Source organism: Neoarius graeffei, chromosome 4 (genome assembly GCF_027579695.1).
Source record: "Neoarius graeffei isolate fNeoGra1 chromosome 4, fNeoGra1.pri, whole genome shotgun sequence".
In the NCBI taxonomy this organism is placed as follows: Eukaryota; Metazoa; Chordata; class Actinopteri; order Siluriformes; family Ariidae; genus Neoarius; species Neoarius graeffei.
This window is the reverse complement of record NC_083572.1, coordinates 7,709,200-7,727,377: the sequence shown is the minus strand read 5'-3', so window position 1 is coordinate 7,727,377 and position 18,178 is coordinate 7,709,200. Positions and strand designations below refer to the sequence as shown.

Here is an 18,178-nt window from a genome sequence, read left to right as displayed (position 1 = left end):
TTCCTGATTTAAAGAGTTTGGGATGGTCACAATGACCCCATTTTTCTTCATATGTGTTTAATCATAGTGATGGCTACCAGGCTGTAAAGTTAGTTGAGCTTGTGTATTCTTTAAGAAAATCATTTACAGCAGCTTTAATCCCCTCCCCCACTCACTCGCAGCTTTCCTCACTCTGTTTGTTTGGGATTAAGGATAGAGAGGGATTACACTGCCCGAACACAACTCTCTGGTCTAAACTCTGCTCCTGACTGGAAAAGAACGTGAACGAGAAGAGGACACCAAGAGAAAACGGAACAGAAAATGATCCGTTGCTTTAGCAGTTCCTCATGAATTATTGTGTGCAGTGGCAGATGTGATCATCCAGACTTCAGATCTCTGGACAATGAAGCCAGCTATTGAGAACCGAGCCAAAGTGGACCTGCTCAATGAAGAAGAAGAAGGTAAGAGATGGGACCCATGGAGTCATGATGACTGTGATGTGGTTCGTGATGGTTTCTTGAAGAAAACCAGATTTGCACAGTTTGTTGATTTTTCCAGGACATAGCGAATAAGTAATAGTGATCTGTCTCACCCAAAATCTTTAATTATCTGCCTCAAACCACATCCAGATCTTGTGCAGATCTTGCCTTACATGGTCAAAGAAGTGAGGAACTCCATTGGCAGGGAGGGAAATGGGACTGAAGTGCTGCACAGGCTCCTAAACACTCCATGGCTACAGTCATTACTCAAGGTCAGTTATGTAAAGAATAAAACACTTGGGGGTGCCATGATAGGAAAATGATCAACATCGTGTGAAGTGGCGTGACACAAACTAGAGTAGTTGTTGTTCTTCTTCACCCGTCCAGTATGTTCTGGGTTGGGTCCCTTTCTTAGGGTTTCTTGGCTAAGTAAGTACAGTACACAGGTTCAAACCCAGAACCTTCTTGCTGTGAGGCGACAGCGCTAACCACTGTGCCGCCCAGAATTATCGTTACCACCCTGAAGTGTATTTTCTGACAGTGGAGACTCCTTCCAAAAATGCAAAACGAGCCCACTGCACGAAGTTTTTAACGATTGAACGAATAAGATGTATTAAAATGACTGCATTACTGTAAATCTGTGATTTGCTTTGTAGCTGGAAATATTGACAGAAGACCTTCTGACCAATCAGAATCGAGAATTGATTTTCTCTCTCTCTAGGTTTATGAATGTTTGCAGCAATACCTGAGAAGCTCAGCTTCCCCGTATCTCTCCGACGCCTTTGGGCTCTCGCTTGAGGTTAAGAATACTGATGTTTTTCATGATTAGCTTGCTTATTATCTCAAGCTTCTCACTTTCTCACGGAAAGTTTGATGATAAGAATAAACACTGCAACTACGACTGCTTCCTGTTTCAGATTCTGTCAGATTTGAGAGCTCTGCTGTATCCATCCTATGAGGCCAGAGAACTTTACCACCTTCTCATGGACCCTCACATGCAGGTAACTTGTGCCAATACTGTATCAAGTGAATTTAAATCATGAACCTGATCCATTAGATCCTTTGGTAGGGTTTGAAATTTCCGGTGCAGCTTGTCACCTTGCCAGTAAACTACAAAACCCAATTTCCTTTGGTTTGAAGGCACTTGTGTAGTGAAAAAATTATATGAACAGTTTTAGGTCTGATTGTTGCAAAGCGTCAACACTGGAGACGCCTTCCAAATATGTGACATTAATATTTCCTTACACAAAGCTTCAACGTATCAACAACCACTGTGTATCCATTAAAATGCTATTCCCACTTCTGCTAATAACTACTTCGCAGCTTGATGTTTATCTCGTGACTTGAATCGGGTGTTCGGGAAATGGATAGGGAAGTGTCGGGTTATTCCATCTCTCGATGTCCACGAAAGACAGCTTTATCGGAAAATACATTGTTTTGCATACAGAGGAATTTAGAGCTATGTGTCTTCAGGCTCTGCTCTCAGTCCATGATGTTGTGGGACTGAAGGACTACGAGCCTGTGTTGCCGCCACTGCCTGAAGACCTGGCCAACAATGATGAGGCCATGAGGATCGTCTGCATGGTCAAGAACAACCAACCTCTGGTGAGGAAACCTATCTTTTAGCTTATTGAACCACCGAGTTTGTTGCCAGTTCTGCAGAAGGTGCTACAGTGCAGGTACAGCTCAAGTGTAGAAACATGGCAAGCTTATTTTGTTGATGCTTGATTTTAAGTCAAACTGTTTTCTGTGTGTTATCTTTTTGACACTTTGTGTTTTGAGGAATAACTCGAGTCTTGTATCCTGTGAAGGAACGTGTTGTCCGTAGGGGGATCATTAACCAAAGGGATACCAAAACCCTCATCCCAACCCAGAAGCCCCAAAGAGTGTCTCTTCATACTAACACAAGTATGGAGAAGACCCAAGAAGGAAGACCTTACAGAAATTCAATGGTACACCTGGAGATATGCCTGCTTTCCAGCAGACCAGTGCATGCTGGGACAGGAACCTCAGTTACTCAGGAGTTCTTGCAAGGGGGTATAGATCTGGATTTCAAGATTCTACCAAACTCCTTCAAGCCCCATTCTCCACCATCAAGTGACACAGGCACCAACCAAATCTCAAGTGGTTCTGGTCAAGCAGGAGAGTCTGGATATGCAGCTACCTAGTCAAAAGATGGCTGCAGCCACTGAGTGCGTTTCCGAGAGTATGCAGGAAAATGCAAAAGCGCGTATCTTATTGACGCAGGCGCTGGCAAAACATACCAATGCAACATTAGCATCCAAAGGAACTTCTGGGGAATCTATGGATGGAAAAACACATCACTATAAAGCATCTCCTTGGTGTGGAAATGCAGACTTGTGTGCTAATGCAGCAAACTTATATCAAAAGCAACTCTCAGCAGGCTAATCATCCTAGCAGCCTGGTTGGCCATTTTCACTGCCCTTCCTACTGTTCCTCCGCACCTTCCTTTTCTTCTTTCTCCAGCTCTGTTGATAGTTTTCCAGTTCAGCCAATAGCATCTCAACTTTCAACTAGCACAACCTCGCCAAAAGTCAGAGGCAAACCCAAACCTCCATCCACATCTCCAAGGCATCAGGATGTCTAAAGGCCTGCAGCTGTCCAGCTCCTCCCAAAACCACAGGGACAGGAGTGGTGGAATTGGGTGTTTCCATAGTCAGAGGATAAAGAATGGAAAGAAATTAGGTGTTTTTCTCTTTTCTTACTGCTTATCCCACTTTTATACAGTAATTTGTCTTGTCTTCTTTTTTCATTGCTCACATCTCCTGGATCGTCATTTCATCAACTTGTGTCTTCATCGTCTTCCACATCATCATAATCATCCACTCTAGTTTGGATGCTACTTTCATCTTTCATCATCTTTCCTGACCTGACACTCGTTCATCTTTTTCTTTATTGATCATTTGCTAATTGTTTATAAGTAATACAAGTTTTTGTCCACTTTAAGTGCATTCATTCATTTCAGGGAGCGACTATACGGCGAGATGAAATGACAGGAGAGATCTACGTGGCTCGAGTTATTCATGGAGGATTGGCTGACCGCAGTGGTGAGATTGCTTCCATGCCTTGTTGACCATATTTACATGTGACATTTTGCTCTAGGCCACAGGTTCCCAACGCTAGCCCTGGAGAACCTCTGTCCTGTCAAATACAACCACTGGACACAAGGGTTCTCCAAGACCAGAAGTGGGAACGTTGGTAGCATTGGTAATTGCTACCAATGGCAATGTACAGTTTATTTTCCGAAGGTGGTTTTGGGGAAAACCTGTTGGATGTAGCCGATCGTGGTGTCATGCGCATGGATTTTCATGGAATTAGCATCTTATCCAGAGCAATGTACAACAGCCTGCGGGTTGGGGGTTAGGTGCCTTGCTCAAGGGCGCTTCAGCTATTCTTTCTGGTCCAGGGAATTGAACCAGCAACCTTTTGGTCCCAAAGATGCTTCTCTAACCATTAGGCCATGGCGTCCCACAAAATGAGCATTTCCTTATCTTATTTTTGTGTCCTCTTGCAGGTCTCTTGCATGCCGGAGACAGACTCGTGGAGGTGAACGGACATCCTGTGTTTGGACTGGAACCAGAGCAAATAATAAAAATACTGGTTGGAGTTTTTAAATTCCATTCTCACTTTTTTATGTGAAAGTGCTGGACGTGACCTGATGAGTCGTGTCTTCCCCAGCAGGCCAACACGCACGGAACCGTCATGTTTAAAGTAGTCCCGATTACTGACAGACCCGTCAACAATAAGACCACGGTCAGTTCTTTCTTTCTTCCTTCCTGGGTTTCTATACGATTTTAGCACCATATCAATAGGTTTTTCTTTTCTAAATAACGGCTACTTTTTCCTTTCTTTGTCCTGCCACTCGTGTCCGTCTCGACTGTAGCTGTTTGTGCGAGCCATGGTGGACTACAACCCCCTCCAGGACCCTGGCATCCCATGCGTGGACGCTGGAATGGCCTTCAGAAAGGGCAACCTGCTTGAGATAGTGGACCAGACAGACACCCTCTGGTGGCAGGCGAAGAAACTGCCTTGTAGCTCAACGTGTGCTGGCCTTGTCCCCTCCGCCTGCATGCTCAAGAGGTCAGGGGTTAAAGAGGTCTTGATCATGCTCTATAATCTATATAAACCAATTTTATATATTAAAAAAAATACTGTACATAAAAAGCATTTAACATTTCGCATCGTCTCTTTTTTGTGTTCTGGGTGTCAAGGAAGCTGAAAGAATTCTGGTGGTCACAGCCACACACCTGCACCAAAACCTGTGAGTATCCAAAATTAATGGCACCTTTTGATTGAAATTAAAGGTAAAAATTAATATCTGCTTAACTGAACTCCACCATATCAGGATGCTGTGCAGTTTATATACTCATATTGGCAACTGTAGAGTGTTTTGGTGAGGTCTTTCCTTAAAGTTCAGTAAAGTCCAAACACTACAGAGATGCTGTGTACACAGTGTCTTGCAAAAGTATTCATCCCCCTTTTTGTTTGTCCTGTTTTGTTGCGTTACAAGTTGGAATTAAAATGGATTTTGGAGGGGTTAGCACCATTTTGATTTACAGAACATGCATACCACTTTAAAGGTGCAAATTGTTGTTTTATTGTAACGCAAACAATAATTAAGATGAAGAAACAGAAATCTGGAGTGTGCATAGGTATACGCTCCACAGCACGGGCGATTGCTCTAAGACAACGAGGGAGGCTCAGCCTCCTCTAAAAATGACGAACATCGTGTAGGATGAATTGCACTAGGCTTATGTTATAGCCGACCTTATAACATTGCTATTTCAGATCCAGAATCATAGAAATATATGTGCTCAACCCAACTACAGTGCGAAATCATTCCGTTATAACTTTCCCCAGTTCGCCTAATGTGCACGTGAGTTTTTCCCCCTCATGACAGCGCGATGCAGCCCAGCCTCAGTGGATTGGGAGCTATGTGCTTGTCAATCTCAAAATGCAAGACGATTATTGGACAAATACTGCGAAAATGCCCGCCCACGGAGTCTCTCGGACTCCCAGCCTCAATGGACTTCAACGGCATTTGGGAGCTATGCGCTTTTCAATCTCAAAATGCTCCCCGGTTATTGGACAAATACTGCGAAAACGCCCGCCCACGGACTCCGAGCCTCACATGGGAGGGACATGGCAGTTTCCGCGAGGAGACTGGTGATTGGTGAAAGCAGCCGGGTATTTTCTTTGATTGACAGCTCGTTTCAACTATAGACAGGCAGCGGTACAGTGTTGCCAGATTGGGCGGTTTTAAGTGCATTTTGGCGGGTTTTGAACATATTTTGGGCTGGATAACATCAGCAGTATCTGGCAACATCAGTTCAGTCCCATGCGGATTCGCAAGTGCTGTGGTGTATTGTAAGAGATCGGCTTACATTTCGATTTCATTCATTACATACGGTTTCTACCAGCTTTTTTAATTTGTATATATTTTCATTGTAAATAAAGTGTAAATATAGTGTTGTCAAGTTTGCTATCTTAGTTCCAGAAATTTCGTTTATTTGAGTGACTGAACTTGAGGGGGCTAGTCAGCTAGCAAGAAAGCTGCACACGGATGCCAAGCATTGCTGATTTAATTTTGGTGAAGCCATTTGCCAGTCTTCCTTTCGAGGAAAAAATTAAAATTAAAGAGCAGGGTAGACCAATGCCTCAAATTGACTTGGTGAAAAGGTAGGGAATAATACTCGTTCCTTTCAGCTCTCCTGGTACGAGAAAGTGAATTGGCTAACAGCAAGTGACCCACATCAACAACAGTAAATAGGCTACTTTAGTAATATGTCATGGATGGACCAAAAATATAGAATCTATTTAAAATGTTTATGCTGAGTATATTGTATTGGAATGTATGTTTTTCTGGATATGAATTAAACACAGCTACAATTTGGAAAAGATTTTTAAACAAAAACACAGCCGAGGTCAATTTTTAAACATGCCACAATTTTAAAATATAAAATGTTAAAATATACCCCCCCAACACCACCATCATGTATATTGGACAGTAGGCTAATGGGTCAAAAGAACCTGTTATTTCACAGTTTGTGACGCTGCCAACAATCAGCCAGATCAGAGGCAAGGGTATGGGCAAAATTGATGTGTTTTTTCTTTTAAAATCTGGAAATATCATAACCGACCAGCCTCCCCTGTTTGAAAGACAGAGCGGGGCTTTATGGAAGAGCGGCCATAAAAAAGTCATTGTTTAAGAAAACATGTTTGAAGTTGACCAACAGCATGCGACAGACTCCCCAAACACATGGAAGAAGATTCTCTGGTTAAATGAGACTAAAATTGATCTTTATGGCCATCATGGGAAACGCCACGTGTGGTGCAAACCCGACACCCTGAGAACACCATTCCTACAATGAAGCATGGTGGTGGCAGCATCATGCTGTGGGGATGTTTTTCATCTGCAGGGACAGGAAAGCTGGTCAGGACTGAAGGAAAGATGGATGGCACTAAATACAGGGCAGTTCTGGAGGAAAACCTGTTTGAGTCAGCCAGAGGTTTGAGACTGGGACGAAGGTTCACGTTCCAGCAGGACAGTGACCCGAAACATACTGCTAAAGCTACACTGGAGCAGTTTAAAGGGAAACATTGAAATGTCTTGGAATGGCCTAGTCAAAGCCCAGACCTCAATCCAATTGAGAATCTGTGGCATAACTTGAAGATCGCTGTACACCAACGCAACCCATCTAACTTGAAGGAGTTGGAGCAGTTTTGCCTTGAGGAATGGGCAAAAATCCCAGTGGCTAGATGTGCTAAGCTAATAGAGACACACCCCAAGAGACTTGCAGCTGTAATTGCAGCAAAAGGTGGTTCTACAGAGTATGGACTTTGGGGGTTGAATACCTATGCACACTCCAGATTTCTGTTTTTTCATCTTAATTATTTTTTGTGTCACAATAAAAACAATGTGCACCTTTAAAGTGGTCGGCATGTTGTGTAAATCAAATGGTGCTAACGCTTGAAAAATCCATTTTAATTAGGATGCAGTGCTGCTGCACAGCAACCTATGGGCTCCCCTAGGGGAGCCCATAGGTTGCAGTGCAAAGCACTGCAACTATTGTTCTTCTACGTGTTTCTTCTTCTTCTTCTTTTTATTATTCCTACGCAAATTTCGATTTCGAATAACTCAATAACCGTACGTCGCACACAAACAATATATCAAAACGTGCGGCTCGATCGGACTCGCTATGCTATTACTTTTCTCTACAGAATGCGTCGAAAATCGTCGAAAAAAAACCCCATTCATTTCTATGGAATTAATTGAAAAAAAAGCACTTTTTCAACATTTTTCAAACGTCCGCTGCTCTGGCATGCTTTCACCTAGAGACGTGATTCAAACTCTAAAACGTAGGAAAACTTCTCCTCTGTGGATCTGGCATTCAACTTTTCTTCTAGGTTCTACACTTTCGGATCAGTCCCGGCTCAAACGCCATGTGGGTTCCGGGAGAATATCCGGCTTTTGAATGGGTGTCTATTGCGTTACACACCAGTGAAGCTCGTTAACTTAGAGTGTAGACAGCTTGAAAAAAAAAGCTCAAACTTTCTCACTTAAACTGTGTTTTCAGCCACAAATTTCACTCTACAGACATGATTTTCTCAAAAGTAGTAGTAAAACTTGTCCTGATTCACACAATGTGTCTACCTAAACGATAGGATTTACAGTTTTTGAATGACAAGCCTCAAACTGAGGACAGGGCAGCCGAGAGGCCTCATTGACACCCATTATAAACGTGACAGAAAAGTCACTCATTTTTAACTCGCTCTAGTGTCGTCATTTTTAACACTACAGACAAAAAATTACATCAGTGTATTCAGGAGACCCTTCTAGCGCTCACTGTGAAAGAATTTTGTGAATAGCTGCTTTCGTTGTCGAGTTATTTGTTGTTGTTCGAGGCCTGCTCCTTAGCAAAAAACAGCAGAAAACTCAAGACCTTGTGTGTCTTAGCTCATTGACACCCATTATAAACGTGACAGAAGAGTCAGTCATTTTTAACTCACTCTAGTGTCCTCATTTTTAACACTACAGACAAAAAAAATTGCATCAGTTTATTCAGGAGACCCTTCTAGTGCTCACTGTGAAAGAATTTTGTGAATAGCTGCTTTCGTTGTCGAGTTATTTGTTGTTGTTCGAGGCCTGCTCCTTAGCAAAAAACAGCAGACACCTGACAAAATCTTGTGTGTGTGTCTTAACTCTCCTGTTCAGGCCCATCGCCATGCCGACTGGGGCCAGTAAGGGACCGGGGGGGGGCTGCTGTCTCAAGCACACACACAAATCATGGCATTGTAGCTTCACAATGCAGGTCACACAGCTTCATAGCAGGTCACACATTCACGGCCAGCGAACATGCGTGACCGGATTGCTTCGTGCACTGCATCCTCTCTCAATTTCCCCCGGGGAATTGTCCGGTCTAGTTCCAGCTTGTAATGCAACAGGACAGGACAAACACCAAGGGGGATGAATACTTTTGCAAGACACTGTATATGGGATCATCCATCAAGTTGTAACCTGATGGCAGAGGCAATCAGGTTTCCATACTGGAATAATCCACAGCCACAAACACATCAATGCGCCTCGTTATATTTTCGTGACAATCAGGCGCTTGTCTTTCCTCGCATGCAGTCCTGTTTTTCGCCACAACATTTGATGATGATGCTGAACGTTTGAATCTGGTCTTGTAAAACCACCACGCGATTTCTAGTTGGAGTTTCTGTGACATTTATGGAATGCACGATTTTGTCTGTGATGTAATGTGTCAAAAATAATTGTCATTTCTTATTGAAAAGAATGTCTTTTGGCTCTTTTGTGCTAATCTGAAGTGAGCACAGTGGTTGAAGGTGAGAAGCTGTCATCAGTGTTATTTTATGAATAAATGGCCTTTTAAAAAAAAAAGAGAGAGAGAAATTGCTGTAATTACTGTTTCATCTCATCTCTCCTTTTTTTCAGAGGATGACATGATGGCTATAGATATGTCTGTTGTTGAAACAGGTATCTTTATCTTAATCTTAAAAATCTTGTTATAATTTCACTATTCCACGTTAATGAGATTTATTCTTTTCTCAGATGAGGAAGCTTTTGAATCTGGTAGGCAAGTCATTTGTTTTATTTTATTTTTTGGGGAGGGCAAATGAATATGACTAAATTATACACAACTTGAATGATTTTAGCTGATTTAAGACTTAAATTTCCATTTGTTCCATCTATCGGTGAATGAAAAGAGGAACTAAAGGAGGGTAAGTATGCTTTAATAATGTTTAATCATGACATTAAAAAAAAAAAAAGTAACATGCGTGGAATTCGCTTACTGGTTTGTTTCTGGTTTCAGATGAGAGCGAGTTTAGCACTAGCATTGATGGCGTTTATCTGGGTAAGGGTCAACTGTTATCCGTTATGAAAATGTATTAAACACAGCATAGCTGTTGCAGGACCGTGGTACTGTATATCTCCGTTTTATGATCTAATTTGGCATTTAAGAGTTTCTAACCAGATCTTATTGAACCTGAGGATTGTGTAAAGGCTGCATCTGTAGATGACGGTGCTGCTGGACAACATCTGGTCTTAAGATGTAGTATGAATGTCTTGCATGTTTTGAACTTCAATATCTGTTGAACTAGATGATACAATACACCTATAGAAATCAACAATGTATTAGGGCAGGGCTTTTCAAAGTGTGGGAGAGTCAGCCCCCCCCCCCGAAGAGCAAATAAACAACAGCGCCCCCCCCCCCCCCCCCCCCCCCTTACAATTTTTGTTGTTGCTATACTTAATGTTCCATGGTTGTACACATTTTTATTTTTTTCTTTTACACATTTTAAACATCTGTGCTTTTTAAAAACATCTTTTTTACACATTTAAAACATGAACTTTATTAAAACATCTTTTAACACATTTTAAACATCTGTGCTTTTGGGGGCGTCTTGGCTTGGGTGGATGGGGCGCTGTGCCGTGGGTCCGGGGACCTGGGTTCGGTTCGGACCTGGGGTCATTTCCCGATCCCTCCCCGTCTCTCTCTCTCCCCGCTCGCTTCCTGTCTCTGCGCTGTCCTGTCCAACGGAGGTGATAAAAGCCCCCAAAAAATCTAAAAAAAACCATCTGTGCTTTTTAAAACCTCTTTTTTTTTTTTTACACATTTTAAACATCTGTGCTTTTTTTAAAACCTCTTTTTTACACATTTAAAACATGAGCTTTATTAAAACATCTTTTAACACGTTTTAAACATCTGTGCTTTTTAAAAACCTTTTTTTTACACATTTTAAACATCTGTGCTTTTTTAAAACCTCTTTTTTACACATTTAAAACATCTGTGCTTTTTAAAACATCTTTTTTACACATTTTAAACATCTGCGCTTTTTTAAAACCTCTTTTTTACACATTTAAAACATCTGTGCTTTTTAAAACATCTTTTTTACACATTTTAAACATCTGCGCTTTTTTAAAACCTCTTTTTTACACATTTAAAACATCTGTGCTTTTTAAAACATCTTTTTTACACATTTTAAACATCTGCGCTTTTTTAAAACCTCTTTTTTACACATTTAAAACGTGCTTTTTAAAACATCTTTTATACACATTTAAAACATATGAGCTTGATTAAAATATCTTTTTTAACACATTTTAAACATCTGCGCTTTTTTAAAACCTCTTTTTTACACATTTAAAACATCTGTGCTTTTTAAAACATCTTTTTTACACATTTTAAACATCTGCGCTTTTTTAAAACCTTTTTTTACACATTTTAAACATCTGTGCTTTTTTAAAACCTCTTTTTTACACATTTAAAACATATGAGCTTTATTAAAATATCTTTTTTAACACATTTTAAACATCTGTGCTTTTTAAAACATCTTTTTTACACATTTTAAACATCGGCGCTTTTTTAAAACCTTTTTTTTTACACATTTTAAACATCTGTGCTTTTTTAAAACCTCTTTTTTACACATTTAAACCGTGCTTTTTAAAACATCTTTTTTACACATTTAAAACATATGAGCTTGATTAAAATATCTTTTTAACACATTTTAAACATCTGCGCTTTTTTAAAACCTCTTTTTTACACATTTAAAACATCTGTGCTTTTTAAAACATCTTTTTTACACATTTTAAACATCTGTGCTTTTTTAAAACCTTTTTTTTTACACATTTTAAACATCTGTGCTTTTTTAAAACCTCTTTTTTACACATTTAAAACATGAGCTTTATTAAAATATCTTTTTTAACACATTTTAAACATCTGTGCTTTTTAAAACATCTTTTTTACACATTTTAAACATCTGCGCTTTTTTAAAACCTTTTTTTTTTACACATTTTAAACATCTGTGCTTTTTTAAAACCTCTTTTTTACACATTTAAAACGTGCTTTTTAAAACATCTTTTTTACACATTTAAAACATATGAGCTTTATTAAAACATCTTTTTTAACACATTTTAAACATCTGCGCTTTTTTAAAACCTCTTTTTTACACATTTTAAACATCTGTTTTAAAAAAAAAAAAACATCTTGTTTTACACATTTTAAACATCTCATAGCATCGTTAGCTAGCACCTCTTGGCAGACAACACACTGTGGCAGTGGAGCATCTTCAGATCCAGTCCATGAAAATCCAAACTTTAAATTATCGTGGTCATACTTCCTTCTTTTTTTGTTTGGCCCAGACTCTGTCTCCTCACTCACTGTAGCTTTAGGTACTAAAAATCGATCCATTTTGTCTCTGGTAAAGGCTAGCTGAAGTTCGCTAAATGTCCGCAATCGTAACTTATTCTGGTTTATTTTTCCTCACGTTGCGCCCCCCCTGAAGAACTCTGGCGCCCCCTAGGGGAGGCGTGCCCCACACTTTGAAAAGCCCTGTATTAGGGTATTTTTGTGGATTGAAGAAGGTGTGCGTGTGTGTGATTGCCTCAGCTGGGTTCCGGAGGAGTCTGCGTGTGTGTCGTCGGCGTAGGGTTCAAGGTGAAGGTTCAGGCCTGATCCACTGCCCGTGCTGCTCCAGCTCCTTCACCAGCCCATACGAGGAGGTGGTAAGGTACCAGCGTCACCCAGAGGACACACACCGCCTCATCGCCCTGATGGGTGAGTCTGGGTGTGTGTGTTCTAAATACAGATAGTTGTCGACTTACGACCTATGCGACTTACAACCGATTGACTTTACGACCGTCTGGTTATGACTGGCAAGTGTTTCCCAGCTGAGCGTATGACCGTTTCCGCCCCAGCTCCTGGCAGCGCCTCTTGCCGCGTACAACAGTTTCCGCCCCAGCTCCAGGCACATGCGCAATCTCCCTCGCGCACTCCGTCATACAGTTTCCACCCCAGCTCCTGGTTTATGAAACTAGCAAATGCTCCCGCCAGCCCGAGCGCTGCAACAGCTGATGATGACGTAGACGACCCACAGCCAAGCACCAGTGACGCCAGCGGTCACTAAATTTTGTATTTTGCTATGTTTTACATTGGTGTGTTTCAAACTAAAATGTTTTCTATTTTTCACACCTGTATTTAGTATTTTTTGTTTTGCACATATTAAACGAATTGTACTGTACGCAGTGTAGTATGCAGTGTTTGACTTAAACCAAATAATGAGCCAAGGTAATGAAATAAGAAAATGTTGATAAAATAAGACTAAGATGATTACAATATCATTACACATCACAATATACTTACGTTCATTTAACATCGGTTTACGACCGGTCAGTCGTAACCAAACGCAATCGTAAGTCGACGACTACCTGTACACTCACTGGCCACTTTAATAGGAACTTATTCTTGATTTCTTGATTTTAAGATCCCTGTTTTTGGCTGCAGGAGTGGAACCCAGTGTGTTGTTCTGTTTTCTGTTGCATGCTGAGATGCTTTTCTGCTCACCACGGTTGCAAAGAGTGATGATATGAGTTACTATATCCTTCCTGGCAAAAAAGCTCAAACCCATCTGTCCATTTTCTGATCTCTGACCCTCTCTTATCAACAAGGTGTTTGTTTCCACCCACAGAACTGTCGCTCGCTCACTCAGTGTTTTGTTTTTTGTTTTTCGCACCATTGTGTTGGTGTACACTTTAGAGACTGTTGTGTGTGAAAACCCCAGGAAGGAGATCAGCAGTTTCTGAAATACTCAAACCAAAAATACTCATCTGGTTCAAACCAACACCCATGCCACAGTGAAAGAAAGTCACACTTTGAGATCACGATTTTTCCCGTTCTGATGTTTCAACACTGTGAACGTTAATTGAAGCTCTTGATTTGTCTCTACATGATTTTATGACTTATGCTGCTGTCAAGGGATCGGCTGATTAGAGAACTGCATAAAATAAAACCGCAGGTGGATGTATGGGTGTTCCTCATAAAGTGGCCGGTGAAATAGGATGAATAGAAATAAAACTAGTCACACAGTGCATATTAAGATATTAATAATGAGGAAAAAAAGTAAATATTAAAAAAAAAAGTTAAAAACTTTGCATTCCCTTTTGTAAATATGACAAATATGCACAGTGTGTATTTTCTAATAACGCCCACTTTCTCCATACCAATTCATTCTGCAAGAGGATCATTTTTAAACATGTCCTGGTGTCTATCCTTTCATTTTAAATGTCTCTGTTGCAATTAAAAAAAAAAAAAAACCATGGGGGATGTAAACATTTGCTCTCCAAAGCTATAAATGACCATAAATTGCTATAATAAGAACAACACATCATTAGAATAAATTTGGTTATTAAGCTGAACGTGACAGTTACTCAAATAACCACTCTTTACAACCGTGGTGAGCAGAAAAGCATCTCGGAACACAAAAGCTAACCGCCTTATTGACGATCAACTAATTTGTAGAACTGTATTCATCTCATCTCATTATCTCTAGCCGCTTTATCCTTCTACAGCGTCGCAGGCAAGCTGGAGCCTATCCCAGCTGACTACGGGCGAAAGGCGGGGTACACCCTGGACAAGTCGCCAGGTCATCACAGGGCTGACACATAGACACAGACAACCATTCACACTCACATTCACACCTACGCTCAATTTAGAGTCACCAGTTAACCTAACCTGCATGTCTTTGGACTGTGGGGGAAACCGGAGCACCCGGAGGAAACCCACGCGGACACGGGGAGAACATGCAAACTCCACACAGAAAGGCCCTTGCCAGCCCCGGGGCTCGAACCCAGGACCTTCTTGCTGTGAGGCGACAGCGCTAACCACTACACCACCGTGCCGCCCAGAACTGTATTTTACTAAGTAAACATTGGAACTCTGCTGATTTTGTGTCTTTATTTCCTGTATATATACGGTTCTGTCAGGGCCGTCTGGAGTCGGTGTGAACGAGTTACGGAGGAAACTGATCGAGATCAACCCGAGGATCTTCCAGGGAGCCACACCACGTCAGTCCACACTTGCTCTTACAACTCTGATTGCAAAACATGATCTCTCTCTCTCTGGGTTCTGTGCCCCATGTGCTTTAAAAAAAAGAAAAATCTGTTTACAGACACGACGAGGCCACGGAAGCTGTACGAGGAACCCAGGCAGGAGTATCATTTCATCACCAGGGATCAGTTTGGGAACATGGTGTACAACAACAGGTGATTTCACACACTTGAAGGGTATTTGTAGCGGGGTCAGATTGTTTGTGTACCCTTCACAAAAAAGGAAGAAAACGATACTGTCACAGTGATGTGTTTGTTTCCTCAGGTTTGTGGAGTATGGGGAGTTCAGGGGTCACTTCTACGGCACCAGCGTGGATGCAGTGAAGGACGTTCTGGCTGCTGGGAAGATCTGCATCATTGACATTGAACCATATGTGAGCATGAAACTTGTTTCCTAGAGTAGTAGAGTCATATTCACTTCATCCTAGCACAGCTTCAAGCTTTTAATATGGTTCTTTTGATTATATAATTAAAGGATAAATACTATTAAGAGTTGTCTTTGGTTGTTGTTTACTCCCCAGGCCATTGCGTCCGTACGGACTCATGAGCTGAAAGCGTACATCATCTATATCAAACCACCTCCTTTCGCCCAAATGAAACGAACACGGACCAACGCCAAGATGACTAATTACTGCACCAGCCGACCGTTTAAGGTGGGTTCTTGTGATCATATGCATCGCTGAATTGCCTACATATACGCTTGTGTTCAAAATAATAGCAGTCCAACACAACTAACCGGATCAATCACTGTTTTTGGTCGAAATTATATTACTACATGGCAAATAATTTACCAGTAGGTGTAGTAGAGTCATAGAAAACCAACAGACCCAACATTCATGATATGCATGCCCCTGAGTCTGTGTAATCGAATAATTAAGTGAAAGGGACGTGTTCAAAATAATAGCAGTGTGGAGTTTAATTAGTGAGATCATTCATTCTGTGAAAAAACGGATGTCAGTCAGGTGGCCCTGATTTAAGGATGAAGCCAGCACATGTTGTACATCCATTTCTCTCTGAAAACCTGAGAAACATGGGTCGTTCCAGACGTTGTTCAGAAGAACAGCGTGCTTTGATTAAAACGTTGATTGGAGAGGTAAAACGTATACTGTAAAGAAGTGCAGAAAATGATGGGCTGCTCGGCTAAAATGATCTCCAGTGCTTTAAAATGGACAGCAAAGCCAGAGAGACGTAGAAGAAAACAGAAGACTACCATTCGAATGGATCGAAGAATAGCCAGAATGGCAAAGACTCAGCCAATGATCAGCCCCAGGGTGATCAAAGACGGTCTGAAGTTACCTGTGAGTACTGTGACAATTAGAAGATGCCTGTGTGAAGCTAATCTATTGGCAAGAAGCTCCCGCAAAGTTCCACTGTTAAAAAAAAAAGACGTGCTGAAGAGGATACAATTTGCCAAAGAACACATCGACTGGCCTAAAGAGAAATGGAAAAACATTTTGTGGACTGATGAAAGTAAAATTGTTCTTTTTGGGTCCAAGAGCCGCAGACAGTTTTTCAGACGACCCCCAAACACTGAATTCAAGCCACAGTACACTCTGAAGACAGTGAAGCATGGTGGTGCAAGCATCATGATATGGGAATGTTTCTCTTACTGTGGTGTCGGGCCCATTTATCGCATACCAGGGATCATGGATCAGTTTGCATATATCAAAATACTTGAAGAGGTCATGTTGCCTTATGCTGAAGAGGAAATGCCCTTGAAATGGGTGTTTCAACAAGACAACGACCCCAAACACACCAGTAAGCGAGCAGCATCAGGGTTCAAGACCAACAAAATGAAAGTCATGGAGTGGCCAGCCCAATCCCCGGACCGTAATCTGATAGAAAACTTGTGGGGTGACATCAAAAATGCTGTTTCTGAGGCAAAACCAAGAAATGAAGAGGAATTGTGGAATGTTGTCAAATCATCCTGGGCTGGAATACCTGTTCACAGGTGCCAGAAGTTCTCAGAAACCGTGGTTATACAACTAAATATTAGTTTAGTGATTCACAGGAATACTAAATCCTTAAGATTTTTTTCAGTTTATACAGTAAATATTTGGAGTTTGTAATGAAAAATGCAGACACTGCTATTTTTTTGAACAGCCCAATGTTCATTTTTCTTCATGTTCTGTAAAGTAATTAAAATATTCATACATTTTTCTTCATGTTTTGATGTCGAATATAATGTGCAGTGTTCCCAATGCATGGAAATAAAAACTATTATAAGGATTTTGAGCTTTACTCATGTTTTTAAACACACTGCTATTATTTTGAACACAACTGTAGCTTACCTGACTAAAATAACAACATTCTTTAGGTGAGTGAAGATCCGTTTGTGAACAGAATGCCTTTTTGCCATTCGTCTCATCTCATCTCATTATCTCTAGCCACTTTATCCTTCTACAGGGTCGCAGGCAAGCTGGAGCCTATCCCAGCTGACTACGGGCGAAAGGCGGGGTACACCCTGGACAAGTCGCCAGGTCATCACAGGGCTGACACATAGACACAGACAACCATTCACACCTATGGTCAATTTAGAGTCACCAGTTAACCTAACCTGCATGTCTTTGGACTGTGGGGGAAACCGGAGCACCCGGAGGAAACCCACGCGGACACGGGGAGAACATGCAAACTCCGCACAGAAAGGCCCTCGCCGGCCACAGGGCTCGAACCCGGACCTTCTTGCTGTGAGGCGACAGCGCTAACCACTACACCACCGTGCCGCCCCCTTTTTGCCATTCGTGTCATGCCTTTTTCCGTTTCTCTCTCACACAGGATGAGGACTTTTATGAAATCAAGGAGGCAGGCTACAGGATGGAGCAGCATTATGGTCAGTTTTTTGATCATGTGATTGTGAACGATGGCCTGCAGGCATCCTGTGTGCAGCTGATGACGGCGGTGAGGAGAGCTCAAGAAGAGCCACAGTGGGTTCCTGTCTCGTGGATCAGACCGACTGAGGAAATCTGAATGTGAACATGACGTTCTGTTTAGGGTTTTGGCTGTTCTGTAAGACGACGAAAACGCTCATGAGACGAATCAGAACATGGAGCGAAAACGGTGGTGACAAGGCCTGGAGCTGGGACGTGGGAACTTGGGAACCAGAACGTTGTGTGAATAAACTCTGTATTTTGTTCATGAAATTCACTTTAGGAAATGTATTATAGTGTGTGGTTCTTGTCCTCATGTCAGAATATGAAGGATCATCATTGTACATCTCCAAAGCCTACAGCCTCATGTCTTTGTTTTCCTCAAAATGTCCCTTATTTTAATGTTTCTTACATTTATAATTGCTGAA

General features: G+C 41.4%; 1 protein-coding gene across 1 annotated transcript; it reads left to right on the top strand.

Moving 5' to 3' along the window:
• Positions 1-382: 382 nt before the first annotated feature.
• On the top strand, positions 383-18,136 carry mpp4b (MAGUK p55 scaffold protein 4b). Its single transcript, XM_060918113.1, has 21 exons — positions 383-440; positions 609-730; positions 1,180-1,257; positions 1,376-1,459; positions 1,932-2,063; positions 3,445-3,526; positions 3,994-4,079; positions 4,161-4,232; positions 4,363-4,559; positions 4,691-4,740; positions 9,309-9,326; positions 9,436-9,477; positions 9,553-9,573; positions 9,708-9,722; positions 9,815-9,856; positions 12,389-12,556; positions 14,761-14,841; positions 14,946-15,039; positions 15,149-15,257; positions 15,405-15,536; positions 17,659-18,136. Exons 1-21 carry the CDS (start codon positions 383-385, stop codon positions 17,848-17,850), a joined length of 1,875 nt encoding a protein of 624 aa, XP_060774096.1. The 3' UTR covers positions 17,851-18,136.
• Positions 18,137-18,178: the final 42 nt, after the last annotated feature.

Bases quoted from the DNA above. Each gene is read 5' to 3' on its own strand.
- mpp4b (XM_060918113.1), top strand. From the start codon at position 383: ATGAAGCCAGCTATTGAGAACCGAGCCAAAGTGGACCTGCTCAATGAA. The intron at 4,080-4,160 runs GTTGGAGTTTTT...CTTCCCCAGCAG, and splicing joins AGCAAATAATAAAAATACTG to GCCAACACGCACGGAACCGT. The intron at 4,560-4,690 runs GTCAGGGGTTAA...CTGGGTGTCAAG, and splicing joins TCCGCCTGCATGCTCAAGAG to GAAGCTGAAAGAATTCTGGT.